This window comes from Hippopotamus amphibius, chromosome 12, assembly GCF_030028045.1.
Source record: "Hippopotamus amphibius kiboko isolate mHipAmp2 chromosome 12, mHipAmp2.hap2, whole genome shotgun sequence".
Taxonomy (NCBI): domain Eukaryota; kingdom Metazoa; phylum Chordata; class Mammalia; order Artiodactyla; family Hippopotamidae; genus Hippopotamus; species Hippopotamus amphibius.
This window is the reverse complement of record NC_080197.1, coordinates 76,068,582-76,092,974: the sequence shown is the minus strand read 5'-3', so window position 1 is coordinate 76,092,974 and position 24,393 is coordinate 76,068,582. Positions and strand designations below refer to the sequence as shown.

The 24,393-nt window shown below is 47.4% G+C and overlaps 1 protein-coding gene across 8 annotated transcripts in view; it reads right to left on the bottom strand.

Annotated features, from left to right (window-relative positions):
* Positions 1-24,393, bottom strand: part of ANO2 (anoctamin 2) — a 357,498-nt gene that overhangs the window by 304,069 nt on the left and 29,036 nt on the right. For 4 of the 8 annotated variants that reach the window (XM_057702096.1, XM_057702095.1, XM_057702097.1 and 1 more), the window contains exon 4: positions 1,517-1,700. The exons of the other annotated variants lie outside the window; for them this stretch is intronic. In XM_057702096.1, coding sequence (XP_057558079.1) covers positions 1,517-1,700 — 184 coding nt within the window. The remainder of the gene's footprint in view (positions 1-1,516; positions 1,701-24,393) is intronic. 8 annotated transcript variants of the gene reach the window in all.

Below are 24,393 nucleotides of genomic sequence, written 5' to 3'. Positions count from 1 at the left end.
GCATTAGACAGAGACGGCCCCTGTGGCTAAGGCTCCGCGTGAGCCCATCGCTAGGGAAACCCCGAAATCCACTGGCCCATACAGCTTTTCTAGCCAGAAGTCCCACAGACGTTCAGTCCTCCCTTCCCAGGCTTCCTGTCGGTCCCCAGCAAGGGAGGGGCCTGAAAACTGAGGTCAATTAAACACCTGAGGCTCAGGTACAGAGCCTACGCTGAGCGCAGTAGAATGGAGGGTCCCCCAAGGAGGAAGACGCCCCTCCCCCAGGGGCAGGTCCAGCCAGCCTGTTGCTGCCCCAGACCCGAGATGCAGCCTGTCCCAGAGGTGACTCACAGATTCACAACCACTCTGTACAAATGCTCACAGAAATGTCACTTAACTGTTTGTTTAATATACATCCTGAGTCATTTCTCTTGCTCGGTCACTGATGCCGTCGACTGGAAATACAGCACAGGCCCTTGGGTGGGTTTGTTTACGCACGCGTGTTTGATGTCTGCTCGACTGCTGGGTCTCTGGCTGTCCTGCAGGACTCTTTCCCAGCTCGGAGGAGAAGCCCAGGAACACAGTGTGTGTTCTGGGCTGGGAAGTCAGGTCTTCAAGCTCCTGCTGTCCTACTACCTGCATTCGGGGCCTTGGCATAATGTGCCTTTCTAGACCTTGGCTTCTCTGTGAAATCAGGAATTAGGATGAGATGACTGATGTCATAGGTCACTTCTAGCGCTGACATTTTCTGGGTTGATTTAATGCATTTTAAAGAGTGCCAGACATTTATAATTAATAATTTTAATAGCTAATGTTGACAGACCGTGGCCTTTTCCCCTAGCCAAAAGGTCTGAGCTCTGTAACACTGTGCCTGCACCAAAGAGAGCTGGTTAAAGCTGTAAATCTCACAAAGATGAGTGCCCTGTGAACACCCCAGGAGAAATTTACAGATGGCACTTTCTGAATTTCAACCCCTGGATGGTAGGCTCTCCTCGAACCCCTTCCCATGCATTCTCTGACTTCATCCCAACACCAGCCCTGGTAAGCATGTATTATCACCCCATTTCACAGAGAAAGAAACTGAGGCACAGAAGAGTTTAAAATGTGGTCCAAGATCAGGCAGATAGTAAAAAATGGAGATGGGAAACCTGGTCGTCCACCCCCAGACCCTGACCACTCAACTGTGACATCACATGGTCCCGCTGGCAGTAAATCAAAGGAAGCACATTTGGAATCTGGGTCTGTCACCCGTCAAGGTGCCAGGCAGCACTACATCACAGCCGGCGTGGGCAGCGATTCTAGCTGCTGCCACAGGACCTTGTAAAATTCATGAGAGCAGAGGATGAAATGACCCGGCATCCATTCAGGGCAGCATCTCAGGTTTCAGACGTGTCACCCTCGCCCACCTGACCAGCCCCACATGCAGACTGGCATAGTGCCAAGTACAAACTGTGTCCTTTCTCACCCCCCACTCGCTCCCTGTCCCCATCTTTCCTGCTGCTGGAGCCTCAAGCATCTCTCGATGAAGAGCACTCACCGCAGAGGGCAAGGTGGCCTGAGGGCAAGGTCAGATCACCAGGGCCCAGGGCTGTCCTGGCCCAGGACTGCCGGCACTCTCCACGCCATCCACAGGCGGAGAGCAGACAAAAGCAATTCCAACACCAGGAAACTGTCCTGGGGGCCCCGGTGGAGGTCTTCAGCCCCTGCTTCCGGAAGGTGCACTGAAAGGAAAACTCCATTATTTAGGACTCTGTCAACAACCCACGACCTAGGACAACACGCTGGGCCCGCAGATTGTTCTAGATCATCTGGTCAGAAAACGGACTGAACAAAAATGGAAGGAACCCAGAGGGCAGGTCCACAAGCCCACACTCTCTCCCCAGCCTGACGAAGAAAAGAAGGACCCACACAGCCCCAGGGCAAGGCTGCTAGCGAGGAGTGGAGGGGACCCCAAGGCACGACCACCACCTCCCTATCCAGCACCATCAGAGCCATGTTCAAAAATCTGGTTCCGATTTGCTGCAGCCATCCGCTGCCTGATTCCACCAAGAAAGCACTACATTCTTGCTCCACTATTTCATCTCCCTCTGGTCCAGTCTGCTCTGGCCTCATGTCAGATTAATATTCCTATTCCGTGGAAGCCGGACGAAATTTCCTTTGGTGGGGTCGACCTCTCCAGTTGGCCGTGGCTGCCCGGGAGCTTGCAAAGCCAGTGGCAGCCGCCACCCCTTCCCCGCTCCTGGGGTCCGGAAGCGTAAACACTCCGGGTGGCCCCTGACTCATATAGAAAGTTATTAGGAAGGAGTGAGGCTTTACAAGGTGTCAGAGCTTTCACCACGCTCTCACGTTGGGGGAGCTGTCTCAGGGCTTTGCAGAAAGAGAGTAACGGAATGGAAAATGCACGAAAGACACAGACCAGGCTCTGTCTGAGGTTCGTACGTACTGAGTCATGACCAAGGCTGGATAAAGGGAGATGGCTGTAAGAATAAAAGCAGAGATGATGAGAGCAGTAATTACTATTTAATGAGCAGCTTTACCGTATGTCAGGCACTGTTCTAAGGGCTTTGAATACCTTATCTCATTTAATCCTCTCAACAAACCCAACAAGTAGACATTATGCTTTTTCCCACTTTAACAGATGGAAAAAAAAAAGTGAGCCTGAGAAAGATCGGGTAAAGTGCCCAGGGCATCAGTAAGTGGCACAGCCAAGACTTGGACCCAGGCAATCGAAATCCACCATCCAAGTCCTTAACCACTTAGCAACACCACCAGCACAGTCTGAGTTCTTTGAAACATCCCTTAGAACCATGCAATCCTTAACGAGTGACAATGAGGATGATTTTCAGGACTGTTCACAGCTAGTTAAGACCCTGACTAGTACAGCCTAGTTTACTAGTTTACCCAACTGGTTTACAGCCTCTGACACGAATCAACACATACTCAGGAAACGGAATACTCCTCTATCAAAGCTAAGTTCGTCCAAAGCCAAAGTAAACTTCTTGTCTCTTTCTAGTGATTTGGGCCACTGCCCTTCCCCACGACAGGGAAAACCAGAAGTAACTGCAGATCCTGTCACCAGGGGTGCTAAAGAGATGCCCGGACTGGGCCAAGAGGACTCTGAACAGAGTCCTGATCTGGGACTCGGGACCTGCATTTTAGGAGGAGGAGCCCTAGACAGACAAGCCCCCTCAGGCCCTTACCAGCTGCCAAATCTAAGCTGCCCTGGCCCTCCCAAGCAAGTTTAAAAGCAGGGAGGGAAAGCAGGAACTCAAATATATATCAGTACCCCCATGTTCATAGCCGCATTACGCACACTAGCTCAAAGCTGGAAGCAACCCAACTGTCCACTGACAGATGAATGGATAAATAAAATGTGACATATACACACAGTGGAATATTTAGACTTAAAAAGGAAGGGAATTCTGACACATGTTACAACGTGGATGAACCCTGAAGACAGCATGCTAAATGAAATCAAAGAACTCAAAAGGACAGTCACAATAGGACATACACTGTATGATTCTACTTCTGTGAGGTGCCTAGAATGGTCAGATTCATAGAGACAGAAAGTAGAATGATGGTTGTCAAGGGGATACAGTTTCAGCTGGGGAAGATTAAAAAGTTCTGGAGATGGATGGTGGTGAGGGTTGCACAGCAATGTGAATGTACTTTATACCATTAAACTGTACACTTAAAATGGTTAGAATGGTAAATTTTACATGATTTTAAATTGTACATATAATGTTATGTGTGTATATGTTATTCAAAATATATATATTTAACCACAATAATAAAATTCAGAGTAAATGTTGTATCTCTTGAATCTACTAATATTCAAGAATTAGGCTTGACTCGATAAAAAGCAGAAAGGAATAAGAAATTAATAAAATTCACAGATGGAAAAGAGCTGCGTTCACGAGCCTCAAACCCCACTGAAACTTAATGATGGATTCACTGAAACATGGGAGAGTGAAAGTTACATCTTCCAATATTAAATTATTTAAGTGAGTAACCTTACCTGACATAGCAGCACCCTCAGTAAAAATGTATGATTCAAGGCAGATCCGTCACGAAGGGTCCCTGAGAAACCACTGCTTCCTCTACAGGGATTTTGCACCTGCCCTGTGGCGGGGGGTGGGGGGGGGGGGCTGGTCCTGCTCCTCTGCAGACCAGACCCCTGTTTCCAGGGGGATGAGGGGCGACTATCCCAGGAGCCAATGAGCCATATTGCTGGACCTCAATTGGTTTTTAATTCAACCACTTTCTTAGTCATTCAGCTGATGTCTTATGCGCACCTTCTCTGTGCCAAGTACTGTGTGAGGCTCTGGAGGGAAGAAGGGGAGAAAGAAGGGGTAGAGGGACTAACTTTTTTGAGCCCCTGCAGTCTGCCAGGCACGGTCGAAGCTCTTCAAGAGCATCAGCTTCTAGAATCTTCACAGAAGCTCCGTGGGGTAGGTACTGCTGATGTGTCCACTTTTTTATTTTTCATGAAAATGCTTAATAAGGGAGATTAAAAAAAGCACTTGGCAGTTACTGAATCCCGGGATGTGAATCCAGGTCTGTGTGGCCCCAAAGCACAAGTGTTTACCCACTATTCTATGCTGCTTGTGCCTAGAGATGCAGAGATGGGCTCCCTGTGTGTGACCCCCACCCTGGAAGAGCTGACGTGTCTGGGGAACAGGAGGACAAACAGGCAATCGCACTCCCAGAAGAGACTTGCTAAGATCTGGACCTGAGTACGAGTGCCCAGGAGCCCAGGCAGGAGGACTCAGGACAGCTCCACAAGACAGGACCCGTAAACTGTAAGATAAGTGTCTTATCAGTGTCTTTAACTCCCCCAGACTGTGGATCTCTAGGGAGTCGGGGCCATGTCCCCTCTTCTCTACATAGCCCCCATGTCACTGTTGACTTAAAAAAAATGCACAGTGGAGAGCTGCAAGTTAAGTTTTACTTGGGGCAAAATGAGGACTGCAGCCCGGGAGACAGCATCTCAGATAGCTCTGAGACACTGCTCTGAGGAGGTGAGAGGGGAGCTAGGATATACAGGAGTTTTGCAACAAAGGGCAGGTAGTTGGGAACAACAAAAGATTACTGTTAATTAAAGAAACCAGATATCCCAAGGTAAGGAATTTAATGCTTTTCTGTGTATGGGAAGATGCAAGAGCCTGGGCTCACTGAAATCATTCCTTTGATATGCACCTCAGCTACCTGGGGCCAGGATCCTGTGTTTTCACATCCTGAGTTTCCTCAGGGCTCACCAGCTCACCATCCACAGTGGCTGCAATCACTGGTGACCATGACATCCTTGGTTAACTGATATGGCAGGAAATATTCCATTTCTCACACACTGAGAGGGCTAGAGTTGACTGGGTGCACTGGCCACCAGACACACAAGCAACCCACGAATGACCAAGTGGGGTTCCCAAGTGGAGGGAATTGAGATGAAAATCTTTCTTTAAAGAGGCCATGGTCTCTTCATGGCTTATAGAATTTCACTTGGCGGAGTGCCCCTCCAAGGCTCTTTACTGCCTCCTGGTGGCCTGGAGGACTCATGGCAGTTGTGCAAATATTGCAGGCTCTTGGGGTTAAGAGTTCAGAAATGAAAGACAGAGGCAATGTGTCTATGGACAAGCAAAAGGAGGTACTTGGATGGAAAATAGGGCTCATCGGGTATGTGCCTCCTCTAATCTATGGACCCTGGGGCTTAAAATTCCACTCCTTTTTTTTTCCTGCCCAGACCTGCATCTTGGGAAAACCAGTTCTGCCCAGAGGTGATAATTCCCACCAGTATTGAGTCCTTGGCAGCATGGAAAATTGCCCCCAGGGGTCTAGGGAAGGTGGCAAGTCCTCTTGTGGCTGCAGAGCCCATTCCTCTAGTCTGGCAGCTGCTCTGGGATGCTGGCAGTCTTGCGCCAGTCCACAGACCAAAGCAGAACGTGCTCCAAGCTGGTCACACTGGAAGTACTGGGTGATAGAAGAAGACCCTATTGGATGCCTTTGGGGCTCCATCAAATGAAGGCCTTCCACCCAAAGCCCAAGGCAAAGGTGCACAAGTCTGAACAGTTCCGCAGACTGCTCTGTCTTTATAAATAACCTGATCAGAAGTTAATTATTCTTGAGCTGCTCTGTCTTCTAGGATTGCACATGTGAAAGTGTGAGATAGAAGGAATTCAACCCAGCCATCACTTACCAAATCCTGTGTTAGGGACTAGAGAGTTGGACTGAATTTCTTTTTTCTAAAATTCAGATTTGTGTGATACCTATTCAGATAATATCTACCCTTTCTCTGATTTAAAAAAGTACATGAAAAGTCTGGTATGTATATCTGACCATGTCCCATATTCTGTACTTTCATCATTGCCCAGGTGGCAGGGGCAACTGGGGTGGTTCTTTTGACAACCATTTTTTCTTTGTTATTCAGAACTGAGATGAAAATTTAGTTTCTCTTATTGTCTCTCCTATATTCAAAGACATATCCCACAAAGAAATTCAAGAGTTACTAGATTTCCATGATCTTTTACTTTAAAAATCATATTTAAAGCAGATATATTAATAATAGAAATTCCCTATCACAACATTTCCACAAATTTTAAGTTCTCTATTAATAGAGCATCGACCATAGTTCCTATTTGGCCAAGTAACCTATAATAAACTCCACAATGCTTTATTTCTTTTAATCTCCTCACTGCTCAGCTGAAGGATTTCCACTGTCCTTTCACCCTCAGCTTATTAAATAGTTAACCATCGGGTGCTTAATCTTATTAAGATGAAGGAACTTGGCTTATATTCTACTCTGGATAAAGAGTTCTCCCATCTTTACTAAGGGACAGACTACATCAGTGTTTCTCACAATGCGGTTCTGAGTCAAGCAGCATCAGCATCACCTGGGGATGTGTTAGGAATACAGATGCTCAGGCCCCACCTGCGACTCACTGAATCAACAGCTCTCAGGGTGGGGACCAGAAAGCTGTGTTTTACACAAGCCCTCCAGGAGTTCTAGTTCCGGGCAAGATGAAGTAAGCACACACCCTGTGTCTTTTCTTCTGAATGAAGCTACAAAACCTGCACAGATGGCACAGAGTAACTATTTGAGAATTCTGAAACGTAAACAGTAGTAGGCATTTTGGGGAAGGAGAATGGTATTTGAACTAGTACCAAACGAGTGGTGTCTTCCTCTGGCTTCCCCGTGCTTAGTCTCAAGGCAATCCAGACCCAGAAGTGAGCGTCACCAGCGTGGACAGAAGGAGCCCCAGGACAAGCCCTCTAATTCCAGCCTGAGAAATAAGCAGCGACTCAACACTCAGAGAGAGTGGAAGCAAGCCCCCCTTTTTTGTTTTCTCCATTCTTTGGTACCTTAGCCCACAAGCCCCTAAAACTCTATAGGAGAAGAACCTCCTCCTCTGAACAAAGGAGCTGTGTCCCCACGAGGGTGGCACAAACCCCTGTTTCTTTTTCTCTCTCTCTGTCCTCCCACTACTTGCCCACCCCCGACAGGAGCAGTTGTGGGAAGTGTGTGGCTCAGGAGAGTCAGTGAATCCAAGCTCAGCTGCAGGATGACAAAGGGGAAGCTGGCACACTGGAAGGTACCAGGAAGACCGTGGAGAGGGAGGAGCTTAGCAAGGTTACCCCATAAAGCTGGTCATGAATCCCTGGCCACCCCTGAGCTGCACATGCAGGGCTCTGGCCCTCAACAGCATACGACATACTTTAAAGCTGAACAAGGCGGTGGACCACTGCCCATGTCCCAAACCGGCCACTTGGCAGCTTCTATAGGACAGAGCCAAATAGCGCAAGGATTTGAAACTGAAACTGATATTGAAACCACAACCCACAGAAGGCTGGTCAGGACTCGCAGCCTGAACCCAACCAGACCAAGTCCATGCTAAAAATACCACGAGGATTCAAACAACACCCAGAGTCGCACTATATTGAAGACATCCAGGATACAATCTAAAGTTGCTGAGCAGACAAAGACCCAGGAAATGTCTTTATGGGAAAAGACAATCAACAGATGCCAACTCCAAAAAGGCAAAGATACTTGAAATATGTGACAAACACTTTAAAGTACTTAGTATAAAAATGTCTCAAGAAGTAAGGGGTGGGGACTTCCTTGGTGGCGCAGTGGTAGAGAGTCTGCCTGCCAATGCAATGGACATGGGTTCAAGCCCTGGTCCAGAAAGAGCCCACATGCCCCAGAGCAACCAAGCCCGTGTGCCACAACTACTGAGCCTGCATGCCACAACTACTGAAGCCCACGTGCCTGGAGCCTGTGCTCCACAACAAGAGAAGCAACTGCAATAAGAAGCCCGCAAACCACAATAAAGAATAGCCACCACTCGTCACAACTACAGAAAGCCTGCATACAGCAACAAAGACCCAATGCAGCCAAAAAATAATTAAATAAATTTATTTAAAAAAAAAGAAGAAGAAGAAGAAGTAAGGGGTGAACAATCTTGAAATAAACAAAAAGATAAAAATTCTCAGCCAAGAAATAGAAGACACCAAATGAACCAAATGGAAATGTTAGAACTGAAAACTGAATAACTGAAATTAAAAGTTCACTGATGGACTCAATAGCAGAATGCGGGTGACAGGGAAAGGAGTCAGATACTTGAAAAAATCAACAGAAATTATCCAATCTGAACAATACAGAGAGAAAAAAAAGGTTGGAAACAACAAACCCAACCTTGGAGATCTGTGGGACAATACCAAGAAGATCTAATATTAACACCACTGAACCTCCAGAAAGACAGAAGAATTGGTGCAGTGCAGGAAAAAAATAAAAATATAATAACTGAAAACTTCCTCCCAAATTTGGTGAAACATGTAAGGCTACAAATTCAAGAAGCTCAGCAAATGCCAAACAAAATAAACCCAAAGAAATCCATACCCTGATACATCATAATCGAACTGCTGAAAACTAAAGACAAAGAAAAACATCTTGAAAGTAGCCAAAGATAAACAGGAAATCATGATTTGAATGATTACAGATTTCTCATCAGGAACCACAGAGGCCAGAAGGTAGTAGAACAACATTTTGAAAATGCTAAAAGAAAAGAATTGTCAACTCAGAATTCCACATCTTAAAAATATCACTCAGGAATGAAGGTAAAATAAAGGCTTCTCAGATGAAGGAAAACTAAGATAAGTTTTTGCCAACAGACTTGCTTGAAAAGAATTGCTAAAGGAAATTCTTCAGGCAGAGGGAAATGCGACCAAAAGGAAACTCAGAATATCAGGAATGAAGAAAGAGCCACAAAAATGGTAAATATTTGGATAAATAAAATACACTATTATTCTATTCTCGAGTCTTTTAAAATGTGTGACAGTTAAAAGTAAAAACTGTAACATTTCTGATGGATTTTTCAATTATGTAACTGTAACATATAAGAAAACTATGAGACAAAGTGGGAAGGTAAAGGAACTTTTATGGTAGTAAAATCTGTACACTCCACTCAAAGTGATAAAATACTGATTCTAAGTAGACTGTGAAAAAATAAGTATATCTACTGTAATCCTAGAGCAACCACTAACAAAACCATACAAAGAAATAAACAAATTTTCTAGGTCATGCCGAGAACCAGTGGACTACAGAAAAGAACTTTACATTTAACTGAAATCCTGATTAGTATCCACTTATGACACTGAAACTCCAACTTTAAGAGATACAGGGAATGATTCTGGCCTAGAAAAGATCCAAAGTGAGTATGATAAGTATTGGGGTCGGGTGGGGAGCATAGGGCCTAAGCTAAGCAAATAAGTAGAATCGCTCCCCAATCCCACACCTGAGTGAAAGGGCAGCTCAGTCCCTCTCCCGGACTAGTAATCAAGGCTGAAGATGGGAACTTGAGCCTCTAGGGTTTTGAGGGTCACCAATGTTCTTTGAGAAGGGACTCTGATGGAAAAAAATTGAGGGGCTTATCAATCACCAATTGCAGTGGGAGAAATTCACCGGTGCCTTCATCTTCCCCTTCTTTTAAACCCCATCATTCTAGAAGGTCAGAATGAAGATGAACATAGTAGCAGCAAAGATGAGAGGTGATTAACAGAAACCTAACTGGGTTGGCAGCTACCCTTTTGTAGGGATATGACCTGTCTCTAAAGAGAACAAAGAAATTTACAGAAATAATTCAGGTAATTCTCTCAGCTTCCTCATGAAGGAGGGAAAGAGCTGTCCCCCAATTAGCGATTTTTTTTTGCAACTGAAGCGCAACGAAATTAAATCCCGTGTCTGCAGCCCCAACTGATTTGGGTGCAGAGAGAAGAGATAGTATGATTAAAAAAAAAATCTGGATTAAAAATAATTCAGGAAGGGATCCACCAAGGAAAACATTCTGATTGAGATAATCCATGATTTCATAATCCAAAGAAAATTCTAATGAGTTATAAATTTGGGAGCTCTCTTACCATAAAGATGGCAACAGAGATGTTGGAAATAAAATAAATCTTGATAATAACTGTAAAATGAGAAAAGAAGAGCCTAGAAGTGAGCTTTGAAGAGGCCCAACATTTAAAAATCAGATGGAGCAGAATATCCCAGCCAAGAAGACTTAAAGGTAGTGGTCAGAGAAGTAGGAGGGAAATCAGGAAAGTCTGGCATGGGGAAGGTGGTGTTTCAAAGAGGAAGCAATGGTCCACTGTGCTGAATGTTGCTAAAAGGTTAAGGAAGCTGAGAACTGAAACATTTGTTAGGTTTAGCACCAACTAGAGCACATTGGTCATCTAGACACGAACATCTGGGGCACAGTGATGGGAACAGAAGGCAGATTGAAAGATCTGACTAAGGAATCAAAATGTGGAAGTAGAAAGTAAAAATAACTTTGTAAGTGTGACACACATTATAAAATGCAGTGATTGAGACGATAAGGTATTACATCCACCCCAATGTCCACAGCAGCACTATTCACAGTAGTCAAAACATGGAAACAACCTAAATGTCCACCAACAGATGAGTGGATAAAGAAGATGTGGTATGTATACAATGGAATATTACTCAGCCATAAAAAAGAAAGAAAGAATGCCATTTTCAGTAACACAGATGCAACTAGAGATTATCATACTAAGTGAAATGTCAGAAAGAGAAAGACAAATTCCATACGATATCACTTATATGTAGAATCTAAAATACGACACAAATGAACATATCTACAAAACAGAAATAGACTCACAGACATAGAGAACAGACTTATGGTTACCAAGGGGGAGAGGGGTGGGGGAGGGAAGGATTGGGAGTTAGAGATTAGCAGATGTAAACTACTATATATGAGATGGATAAACAACAAGGTCCTACTGTATAGCAAGGAACTATATTTAATATCCTGTGATACTGGGAGACTGGGATTGCCATATATACATTACTAATAAGAAAAAAATATCAAATTGTACACTTTAAATATATGCAGTTTATTGTATGTCAATCGTATCTCAACAAAAGTTCTTTAAAAATAATTTAAAAAATATATCCTGTGATAAAAAAATTAAAAAATTAAAAAATTAAAAATATATATATATCCTGTGATAAACCATAATGGAAAAGAATATTTAAAAAGAATGCATATATAACTGAGTCACTTTGCTGTACAGCAGAGATTGGCACAATATTGTAAATCAACTATATGTCAATAAAAAAATTAAATTAAATTAAAAGATGGTGAGGTATTAGCACAAGGATAGTCAAACAGACCAATGGAATGAAACAGTCCAGAAGCAGACCCCCAACTTGATTTACGACACAGTTAACTGCAGAGCAGTGGGGAAGAATGATGCTAGACATCCACATGGGAATAAATTAATCTTGATTCACACCTTATGCCACATACACAAGAAAACCAATTTTATGTGGATTGTAGATCTAAACGTGCAGGGTTAACCAATAAAGATAACTCTAAAGAATATGTTTGGGACTTGGATAGGTGACGATTTCTTAAACAGAACACAAAAAGCACTAATCACAAAGAAAAAGATCAACTAATGGGACTAAAATAAAATTAAGACCCTCTATCCACCACAACTAAAGAGTGAAAAGGAAAAGTACAGAGTGGAAAAAAGATATGTGCAAGACAGATATTCAACACAAGACTGGTACCAAGACCATATAAAGAACTCTTTCAAATCCATGAGGAAAAGGCAGACAACCCAACTCTTAAAACAGTCAAAGGACTTGAACAAGCGCTTCACAAATGGCTGGAAAAAAACATATGAAAAGGTTATCATCTCATTAGCCATCAGGGGATACAAATTTAGAGCACACTGAGATATCACTACACGTGTACCAGAATGGCTAAAATTTAAATGACTGACTATACCAAGTGTTGCCAAGTAGGTGGAGAAACACTAAGGAGGAGTATAAATTAGTACAAACTCTTTGTAAACTGTTCAGTAGTGTTGACTAAAGCTAAACATATACACATTATCTGACCAGCAGTTTTGCTCCTAAGTATTTACCCATCAGAAATGCATTCACAAAAGACTTGTAAAACAGTCACAGCAACACCATTCATAACAACCTAAAACAGGAAACACCCAGTACAAATGAACTTATTTACAAAACAGAAATAGGGCTACAGATGTAGAAAACAAACTTACGGTTTCCAGGGGTAAGGGGGCAGGGAGGGATAAATTGGGAGATTGGGTCTGATATATACACACTATTATATATAAAATAGACAACTAATAAGGACCTACTGTATAGCACAGGGAACGCTACTCAATGCTCTGTAATGATCTATATGGGAAACGAATCTAAAAAAGAATAGATACATGTATATGTATAAATGATTCACTTTGATGTATAGCAGAAACTAACACAACATTGTAAATCAACTATACTCCAATAAAAATTAATTTAAAAAAATAGGAAACAGCCCTAATGTCCATCCACAGTAGAATGGATAAGTAAATTGTAGTACATTCAAGAAAATGAAATAAATACCATATAGTAATAAATAAACCACCACTACAGACAACAATATAGTTGAATTTCACACAAAGTTGAGCAAAAATAGCCAAACACAAAATATACACTGAATGATTCCATTTATATAAAAGTTCAAGAAACAGGCAAAACATGTGACGCTAGAAGTCAGAACAGTCATGACCTTTGGATGGGGGTCTGGGGCGGAGGCCCAATGCGGCGCAGGGTGGGGGGTGCTTCTGGGGGGATGGAAAGGTTCAATGTCTTCATCTGGGTGGTAGTCACACAAGTGTATCCACTTCCTGATAATTTATCTAGTTGTACGCCTAAAATTTGTGCGCTTTTCTGATATACATTACACTTTGATTTAAAAGTTTATTTTTTTTAAACCTGGCTGTGAAGAGGAAGAGTGCGCAGGTCATAACCAGTAATAGGGTTAAAAGAGGGGTTTCTAAAACATAAAAAAAGGTGAGCATGTAAAACCAAGCTACAGCCCAAGAAGCTTGCCATCTCTCACAAAAGTGGAAAAGACCCTTGCTGCCTGCCCGACAGCAGCCATGCCTAGTAGGGACCAACAGACTCTCTGATTAAAACCATCCCTCTGGACCCTCCTTCCAGCCTAGAAGGCCAGCAATTACCTTTTTACTACTCACTTCTGATCTCATCTCAGAGACCTACAGGCTTCATGTAATTAAGAATTCTAACAACTCAACTAAATAGCCAAATTGCATGATTTCCATCTTCAGGGAAGGAAACAGATGCACTTGGTGGGTTAGCAGTTACCCCACCAAAATCACAGGGCCCCTCAGAGACCAGGGATGCTGAGATCCTCAGGCAGGCGAGGAGGAAGGTGGCAGCACCGCGTCACAGAAAGTGCCCCCCTCTGCTATGGAGTCCCAGCTTAATCTCCCAAAGCCTCAGTTTCCATAAAATGGGAATGATAATTTCACGATAAGCACCTCTTCACAGTAACTTTGTTAAGAGAATGTACATCTGGAATGTAACCCGCAAATGTTATTCCCTTTGTCCTCCTCTTCGAAGAGAGAAGCATTTCCCGCAAAGAGTTCCGCAACCCAGAGAGGCAAAGGTCCCTAGGATTCCAGATGCGTGTTCCTAAGACCCAGGAGACTCCGGCACAACCTGTCTGCAGAACAGCAAATCCCTTGTCCTCTGCACGGTGGTCATTCAGATCATTCACACGGGTTCCTGTGTTTCTGCGTGGCCTGGGTGTGTGTGCTTTCTCTAGATGGGGCGGAGACACAGCCGCACAAGTGTGTGTGTTTCTGTTTCAATCTGCAGCTGTTTATTTCCCCAGATGAATTTTAAAATCACTGCAAATTCATCAGCATCTTCCGAGGAAGCCTCCTAACTAGCAACATGTTCAGAAGCTCTGCAGCTATAGTGGGATGGGGAAGAAGAGAACTGGGCAGGGGAATGGATGCAGGAATTCCATTTTTACCGGTTCCCTCTGCCACTCAAGTCCTAAATTGCTCTTGGGAGCAGCCTCCCAACTCACCCCCATCCACACCCTGTACTTCAATTGAGTCACAGGAACCCAGAGCCCTGGAAGGCCGGAGAGGTACCAGGCCCCCAACCTGGCCTTCGAGCTCTGGTTCCAGGTAAAGAGATGCAGGCAAGATAAGGTCGTTTGAAACACATCCATCTCTGAGCCCCTCCTGGTCACAAGAGGTTTCACTTTCCACGCCTAATACTCAGCACCCCTCTACAAGGCTGAGGAGGACTGGTAATACTTTTGTGGACTAGAGAGAGTTCCCACAAGTCCATGGGCCTCCTTCTGTAAAATGAGACAAGCAGGAAAGACTTTCAGAGCAGGTCCCTTCCAGCTCTGACTTTCTGAGTCCTCAGAGCCGACAATAAAATCAGATAGAAAAAACTAAAGTAAAATAAACTCTCCCTTTTCCAAAAGAATTAGGGGTGCAACCACGCTCACTCTGCTTTTACCTCGTGGCCCCTGCCATCCTGGCCTGGCCCCCTCCCCAGACAGGAAATGGCCCCGACCCCCTCATCTGGGGCTCGTTGCTGCCTCTGCTGAGTATTTAATTAGAACTGGTGATGGCTGTTTGGAAAGAGCCGAGGCCAAGAGGGCAGGCAGGCGTCTCCTTGTTCTCAGCCCAAGAGACGCGAGCAGGCCGGACAGCTGGGATAGGCTTGGTCTCGGTCGCCCCCCTGCTGGCTGGGCCTGATGGCTTTCCGTGCTCATCCATTTAGATGTTCTCCTGGGGAGTCCCTGACTTCACACGGGGTGGGGCCCCTCTCGGCGGGGGACCCGGTTCTCCCCACACCACTGCCTTAAGGGTCTGCTTTCCAAAGGCTGGAAACCCACGTTTCCACACCCAGCAAGCCTGCAGCAGCGGCTGCAAAAGGGACCTGGAGATGTAAGCAAAGCAGGGCAGGAAGTAACAACAAGCAGATTCAACCTGGAAAAATGCGGCCGTTGCATCTGGGGATAAATAATCAGAAACACAAATACTCAGGGGGGAGGGAGATGCCTGGAACAGGAAGCAGCCAGACAGCACTTGGACAGGAGCTTGCAATGTGATCTGGTGACAAAGAAATTGCAGGGGGATTCACGGGCTGGATACATGGAGGTGCTGCCCGAACAAGAACAAGGAAGGAGCAGGGGCGGGGCCGCAGCTGTTCTCTGCCTCCCTGGAGGCCAGGACTAGGTAGACCATGGGGTGGAGATGGCAACAAGGGAGGGTCAAGTCAGACTCTAGAAAGAACCTTGTCACTACGAAGCGCAGGGAGAGATTATCCGAGGGGATGGAGAAATCCCCGGGAAGATGTTTGAAGCATTGGAACATAGGAAGCCTGTCCCAAAGTCAGGGGCATGGCCTAGATGACCTTCAGACAACCTCCACACAGCCAACCTAGGGACACGTGATTCTGCAGAAAACAGGGAACGGACCTGCCCGTAGATGCCACAGGAGGCAGGAGATGGAGGCACGCACACCAACTGAAAATACTGAAATTTAAGATCTGGGGAAAGTCACACGACCTGTCCTAAGTCTGAGACCAAGCTGGGAAGAGCTCTGATCTACAGACAGCCAGACTCCCCGCTCCCTGGGCTCTCAAGGAAGATATTTCCCAATCCTCCCATTGGCTCCATTGCCTAGCACGTGGGAGTCTCAAAATGAGACTCCCGAGACAAAGCCCTATGAGCTTTAGATCCATCGGGGCCAATCAAACGCATGCCATCTGACCGGCTCCTTCACCAACGTATGGTTGCTCTGGAGGGAGCTGGTTAGACCTCAAGAAGAACTTCCCTCCTGAGTTTTGAGGTAGTGCGCAAGCAAGCAAAAGAGGTGGTTTCTCTTCTCTCTTCCTCTGGTAGGTTCACGGGCTAGATGGTGCTTAGATCCAGTGCACTGCATTTCTCACTAAAGCGCAGTAAGAAAGGTACACGTGTGACTCACTTCCATCAAACTTGAGATTTGGAAGTTTGGGTTTAGAGAGCAGATAAATTAGGCTGATTACTCACTTTGAGAAAGGGCTCTCTGCAACAGGCTACATTAATATACCTTAAAATTTAATGAGAATTTTAAACACAGGGGTTCAGTGTAGCAGGCGAGACTTCCAGCTCAGAACAGGACACACAGATGGACACCTATCCATGCAAAGGTCCCGATGATTCCAGGTGAGTCTTCCTGGGCAGCAGTCAGCCTCCTGGTGAGGTATTTGATATTGGGTTTTAGCCCTTGGGCAAACTTTCCAGAGACTCCAGAAAGAAGAAAAGAAAAAAAAAAGTTTGTGGAAGGACTCTCTCAGGGGCATCTGAACAACTGTCACGTGTTAGAGCCTGACGTGAGTCCCTGCAGCCGGGCCAGGAGACGAATGGCAAGAACTAGAATGGGAGAGCCCAGCCCATTTGCAGACAGGTCAGCCTGGAGACCAGAAAAAGACAGAAGTCTTTCAGGGATCTTTGGACCTACGAAGAAGGAACTAGAACAGCAGCTATGCTGAGCTTCTGACATGCACCAGGCACTGCTCTAAACACCTTGACGAATGTTCTCTCATTCACTCATTTGTTTCCTTGGCAACTATCAAGCACCCCCAATGGGCCACTCTTCTTGAAAACAACTCAAACAGATCAGCTGAGAACACTAAAGTGACAGGTGACATCACAGGATCCGCCCGAGGTTAGGCATCACTTAGTGGCTGAGCTGGGATTCCAACCTCACTTGACACCAGCACTTTCTCCTTCAGGAAACCTTCCAGCCCTGCCCTTCCCGGCTCCAGTCATTGTAGCAAGTCAGCTGGGCTGCACGCAGAGATATATGCGGACAACGGGGTCTGTGCAGATCATGTGCCATTACCCAAACCAGTGGAGGCCGGCAGCAGCCTCTGTCAACCACAGCTCTTCGGTCCTGGAGGGAAGGACACTCTGTGTTTGGCGGAGGAAGATCCCAGCACCTCTGTCTGGTTCCGCTCGGCTCAGGCCAAGATTAATGACTGAATCCTCTTCCATTTCCTGAGCATCCAAACAGCAGGAGGGAATGACCCAGAACGCAAAGGCCGTGAGCAGATTAACCACTCGCCTGCCACATGTGCCCACCCGTGGAATAACCTTCACGTTTACAGGGGTCACCGGCATGACCCTGAGAAACCATCTGCATTCTGTGCCCTTCACTGAACACTGACCCCGCCCCCACCGCAAGTGTGCTGACTGTACCAACATCCTCCTCCTCACTCCCCGCCAGCACGGGCCTCAGCACACAAAGGACTCTCCGCCCCAAATGCTGCCTGGCTGTGTGGGCCTGAGGCTCTGACGTAAGCAGCTTACGAAAGTGGGGGTAAAAGAAACAGGGAGGCCTGTCTGGGGCCATGGTCCGTGAAAAAAAGGAAAGGGTCATTATGACGTGATTTCTAGAACCCTGCTCCATCTGCCAGGGCCCAGTCCTCCACCACCACCTATGGCTCTGACCCCTATTAAAGATGCAGCTGCTGCAAAGCCGGGCTGTCCTGGGGGGTCTGAATGAAAGATCTGAGAGTGGACATGAAGAGGGGAGAGAGATGGGAGAACCAGATGGGAGAAGCCACAGACGACAGAGGCTGGGCACCCAAGACAAACGGGTCCCGCCATCACCCCTCCTGATGCCCACGGGCAGGAAAAGGCAGAACACACTCGTAGGGATCCTCCCAGCCCCGCTCCCAGGGAGGCTGACATTCCATGTTGGCTCACTGTCCAAAGTGGCCCCGGACACCACACTGCCCCAAGCTCTCCCCAGTTCCTGCAGCGTCAGCCCCCCGCCTCACCCTCCTGGGAACCCCTGACACTTCGCACCTGACTTGCTGGTCCAACTCCACCCAGCTGTCTCAGGGGTAGCCCTGAGCAGAGAGATTCCTGCCACAAACACAGTCCACGGGCAATTAAAAGGTATCTGCAGGGATCCAACCGTTCCCCATTCCATGACCTCCCCGCCTCAGCAGGTAAGGGGGAAGACTGAGGGGGCGGAACAGGGGCCAGAGAGGTAAGGAGAGAACACTCTCAAGTTCACAGGCTCCCAGCTCCTCTCCTGAACTTGCTTTGGTGGCTGACAATCTCGATGGTAAGAATAAGGACTCCCCCTTCCCCACACCAAGCTCAGGGGACAGAAGCATTATCCCCGGAGAGCCGGGATGCTACAGTGATTGAGACTCCGATGCACGGTCTGAATCCCTCACTGGCACTAGCTCTTTGATCTTGACCTTGATTTTTCAGTTTTCTTATCTGAAAAATAAAGGTAGTAATAGTAAATTCTTTACAGGGTTGTTACAAGGATTCAGTGAGTTGCTTTATGTACTGAGCAAAGTAGAAGTACTTGTTGTCATGACTAATATCTTCAAAAGCAGCACTAAGATGCTCAAGGAGGGAAGGGTCCAGATCCCTGCAGCCCCCGTGGCAGGAGGGAGAGAACAGGTATTCCTGGCAACACCGAGAAGGAGATTTCCAGTGACTAGATGAAAGCAAGGTCCCAGGGCCAGACAGGCCTTGGAGACATAGCCTTGGTCACACAGATGGTTCCTAACATACGGTCCATAGGAAATTGTGTCTGTCTGTTCTGAAGGATTTCATAATCACATCATGGAGACGAGCCTGGCCTAAACACAAACATCAACATGTCCACAGCAACGGTAATCACCCTGGGCTGTGGGATTTGCCCCAAGTGCAGAGCTGGAGACACTGAGAGAAAGAGGGAAAGAACTGGGGAGGGAGGCAGGGAGGAAAGACGGGGAAATCCGCTAACAGCCCCCAGGGCTCAACCTCTCCCCCAGGCAGGTCATCAACTTCCTCTCAACGCTGGACCAAGGGCAGCCTGAGAGGTCTCAGGTTTACCGGGGGTGGGGGGTGGTATGTGTGTGTGTGTGTCTGTCTGTCTGTCTGTCTGTCTGTCTCCCCCACCCTTCTTCCCAATTCCTCCTCTAGTTTTCGCTGCCCTCTGCCCTCCCCTCAGGGTGGGGGTCTCTGAGAGGCCTCCGACGGCTATGGCATTTTCTTCCCTGGCTGGGGAAGCTGCTGCAGAAGGAGAAGCAGGAAGGGGAGAGGGATCAGGTGGAGGGGGTGGGGGGGGGGGAGAGAAAATGCGGGCAGGGTTCCAGGCTGCTGAGAGTGGGGGCGGGGCTCAGGGAAGGGGAGGGGGTCCCTCTTCTTGGGAAAGCCTTCCCTGCCAACTCCAGCTCTTGGGGATCGCCCCCCTCCCCTGAACCACTCTACAGGGTACTGTCTCTGCTGCACACTGTGCTTTCAATCAAGTCAACACACGTGAGTCTCTACTGTGTGTCAGACACTGCACAAACAAAAGAGGAATAAAACACAACCCCTGCTCTCAAAGTCTTCAATCTGCGGGGGAATAAGTGAGGCTCCAGAGGGCGCACTACGTGTTTTGGTAACTCTGCGCAAGTACGAGGAGCATCAGATTCAGGACAGATACAACAGAGCATCAGGTAACAATTTTAAATACTGAGAAAGTCCCTCTTCAATTATCTGCAAAGATAAAGTCTCCATGTGATGTCAACACATCTTTAACCTCTCTGACACTACCTAAGCGTCCCTCTTTCTTTTAACCTTTCTATTTTTTTCATTGAGGTGTAATTGACATATAACATCATGTTACTTTCAAGTGTACAACAAAATAAGCTTCCTTCTCAACAAAGAGCGAGCCGGCTCCGCAGACCTTCCGCAGCCATCTGCATCCAGCCAGAAATCAGTGGTGCTGTGGTGCTCCGGTTGTGGTTTAACTTTGTGGTTATTTTCTGTTTACTAGCCAGCGGGCTGGTTTTCCATTGATGATACGGATACAATATGTCATTTTAAAATAAAGTTGAAAAAGTGAACAATTTGGCAAAAAACATTCAGCAAGTAACAGTACAAACAGTAAATGGCTCTTCACCATTTATCAAGAAACAGGTGAGCAGCAGTATTCAGGATCATCATCACAGCATTAAAATAACTGAAATTGTGAGACCTTTGCCAGAGGAACCCAGAGAAGAGGCAGTCAGCACCTGTGCCTTCGTGACTGTATCTCCCTGCTGCTCCTGCCTTTGGGGAGGCCTAATCCACACATCAGCATGTTCTTTCACTGAGAAAATGGGAAGGAAATTCAACTCAGCTCATAGGGAGGGTAAAAATCGTGGAACACTAAAGCAACACATGGCAGGTGAGAGAGCTAACTTGGGCCCATGGGCAAAGAGGAAAACTTGACCCAAGAAGCAAGCCTAAGCCGTTCCCACAAAGACCTGGGGAAGTAATGCACTTCTTTCTAGGACATCCTACAGCCTGTGAAGTACCTTCACCCACGGAAGGGGCTGCTCCAGGGCTCAGATGAGAAGATGCTCAAAAGCCACGCCCGTGACCCCTGCCTGCCACCCTCCACACTCAAGAGTTCTTCCCTCCACCTTCTGCCGCCACAGAAGTCCAGGTCACGGGAGGAGACAACTACCGCCAGAGCCACTGGTCTTCTAAATGTTCTGCCAGCACAGCCCTGCTCCCAGGCCCTGGCCCGCATCAGTCTGGACGCATCCCCTCCAGCTGCACCAGGAGCGCAGGACATAGCAACACACAGCACCATGGCCATGACCGCCGACAGGCAGCAAGGGCAGAGTGCCAACAGCAAACCCATGCCCAGGCCGGGGGGCCCAGGCTTCATCTCCGGAGGCTTTGGGGGTTCCCGAGTCTGCACGTGACAAAGAAAACACAACATGACAGCACAGCCTCCAAATCCCACTCCTTCTGACTTCCTGATCCTGAAAAGGTGCTAAACCCCGCAGGTACTCGCCCTCCCAGGCCTGGGAAGCCTCCACCCTCCAAGGGCCGGTGGATGAGCTAAGTGTAAGCTCCCTGGGCTGGAGGAGCTCGGAGAGGAGGGAGGAACATCTACCGGCAGGCTCCCCCACCCCTCGACGCCTGACGGCAAGCGATCCCCCAGCGGAATCGCAGCGAGACCGTTACAAGAGTACCAGCGGTCCCCTAGTCCAGGTCCACAGCCCGGGCCCCAGACTGCGGAGCTGGACAGAGAGTCGGGCTGCTGGCCGTCAAGGGTGTGAGGCAGCAGAGCGACTCCCACACCAGCGATGCCCGAGGGATGGTGATCACATCCTGGAAGACATGGGGATGGACGAGGGTTCCCTGGGAGCCCCCACGCGATACACGTCCATTTCCATGAAACTTTCACGGGAGATTCACACACTCTGGTGGCCTGAGCCGAGCTCCTGGGCAAGGAAGAGGGATAGAGGGCCGAGGGCGGGAGGGGTCTCCACCGTGCACCTTCCGCTTCAGAGGACAGTGACACAGCTGGCAAAAGGCTGACAACCCTGCCAATTCTCCTTCCTTTTGCTCCTTCTGTCCCCTGAGCTTGTCCCCCTAAAGTCCCGGTGCCCAGAACAGGGGAGGCAGGGAGCACATCGGGGGCTCTGTCACTTTTGTTTGTGGCCTGGATGTGAGCAGGCGCGTTATCGCCCCTGGACAAAGACCCTCGCCCTGCTGGGATTCGCCATCCACTCATCCCTCGCTCGCCCAGAAAAGTGGGCCTTCTCAGCAGAATGCACAGCGAGGAGCTGTCTGTGCTGGACCCTCAAGCAGGCAGGGCCGGGGACCTGCAGGAGCTGGGACAACGCGCCCAGGTCACCGTGCTCCTCGCAGAACACTTCACAAACGGCTTAAAATACCGACATGCTTAATTCCCACACTCAAACTAGAAACAATTTTAGTGGAAGAACTCATAGGGTAGGCAAGAGAAAATCACCACCAAAACCAACTGCAAAATTAAACATGATGGGCCAATTCTCCGTCTTCCCATTAATATTCTTTGGCTTCCTCACCCACTTCCCCTACCCTCAGCAAGTACGCACTGCCAGCCAGGTGCTAACAGCTTCCGAAAGCTGCAGGGAAAGACATGCAAGAACGATTTTAAATTGAAAATATTGTCTTTGTCAGTGCAATTTTTGAAAACATTGAGGAAACAGTTTCCATTCTTATATTATCACAGACTCTGTCAGTCTAAGTCCTGGAAAACCAGAACCTTCAGGTCCAGAGTTTGTGGGTCCCTGATTCTGTCCAATTTCCAGATGGGAAAGCTGAGGTCCAGAAAGAAGCCAGTTGGTGGCCACACGGAACCTAGAACCCAGGTTTCTAATGCCCCTCTTTCTGCTCCATTTCCTTCTTGGGTCCAAGCACGTCATGGACCAAACCACCCACTTTCAAATGCAACTAGCCGTGCAGGCCCCAAGCCAAGCTGTGCTCAGTCCCCAGGCCTGCACATCATGCCCCTGCCTCCGGACTCCTCGTGAACCTTCTCTGAGCCAGTCAGTCTCCAGAAAGCAGTCCATAAGCCTCCCCATCTGATTTCCCTTCACACAGCAGCCAAGCAGGACAGTCACCCATCGCCTGAGCTTCTCCTAGGTTTGGGGGGTGATGCTGAAGCGTTCATAATTGTTTTTGGGGTCTGGAGTCCAAGGACAGGCAGATGAAATCTAGGGACCCCTTCTCAGAATGTTTTCAAATGTGTAAAATAATTATACAAAATAACAAGGAGACTCATTACACAGGAATCAAAATACTTAAACATAAATGTGTGATATAATAATACATCTGCTTCTTTAACAACGCACCAAAGAGCAAGCCCTAGCAGCACATCTAAAAATTGTCATCATTTCAAACTAGTGATGAGTCTAAGTGCTTTCAGAGATCTGGGCACCCACTACAATGAGATAAGAAGCTATGTGTGACTTCCATTGGTGACAAACTCACAGGTGCTCACAGTAATGTCAGTTTGTATCTATATCCTTAACTGAAGCAAATGCCATGTTTCAGCTAAATGTTGGTGAAAATAAAGTGCAGTTTTCTACCATCCAAGTTTACGAATGCTATTCACAAAAGCCCCGAGACTTAGGAACCCCTGAGGCTGCCACACAGTCCCAGCAGTCATCAGATAGAAGGTATCAGGGCAGCCTAATGAGCAGACCAGGGGTAGCAAGGAGACCCCATCTGCATTGAAAAGAAGGGGACACGGGCTGGTGGCCCAGAACCATCCTCACCAACCATCAAGCACTGGATATAACCATTGGGTGTCTCCAGACCTCAGAGGCTCTAAGAAAGACACTACATACAACACCCACATCAGCTAAGCCTTCTAAACTCACACCGTCCTCCTCAGCATCCCAGCTTGCCAAGGTGGAATCCTCCCTGGAGATCTGATAAGAGTAGCAAACACAACCCACTCAGGTGTGCTGGGCCCCAAGCATCTGGGGGCAGGAAGAGGAAAGGTGATTCAGTCTAGAGCTTTAAGGCAGGACTGGAACTTGTCCTGGTCACCCAGACCACAGGTCATTCTCCTAGCACTCTCCTCCCGTCTCTGTAACTGCACTTTTAGACCTGATCGTGTGACTCTCTGTGGTCAGGTCTGCTTCCTCTAATAGACTAGAGGCCTCTGTGGCACCAGCTCCAGCCCAGGACGTGGCACCTCGTAGATGAATGTCTGCTAAAGGAGAGGCAGGAGGGAGGGGGCCCAAGACACAGCCTGGCAGGTCTCCTCTGGAAACTGCTTCCCTTTTGCGCCATCTTTACAGCTGAAGTGGCTACCCAAGCAGTCTCTGGCTGACAAAGACCTTGGACTTAGCAAATGACAAGTGGAGAAAGGCCTTCTTTCTCCACGTTTGTCTCAGAGCCCAAAATATCTAGCACTGCCGTGAAGAGGGATGATTAGCAGGACAGGGACCAACCTGACCCTCTCTTTACCAGACACAGAGATTGATGTGAATGAGAGTAGGAGCAGGAGTGACACACAAAATACTGAACCACCAGCAGAGCATAGTGTTAAGCCAGAACAAGCACTGGCCACTGACCCCCGACAGTCATACGAGGAGCCCCAGACACCAGTCTCCTAGGAAGATGACATGTCAGCTGCAAGCAAGACAGACCTAACAGAAAGAGGTCATCCCCACCTCCCACCCCCACCCCCCACCCCCGCCCCGTGACTTGTTTGCACAGACTCTATAATCAGGAT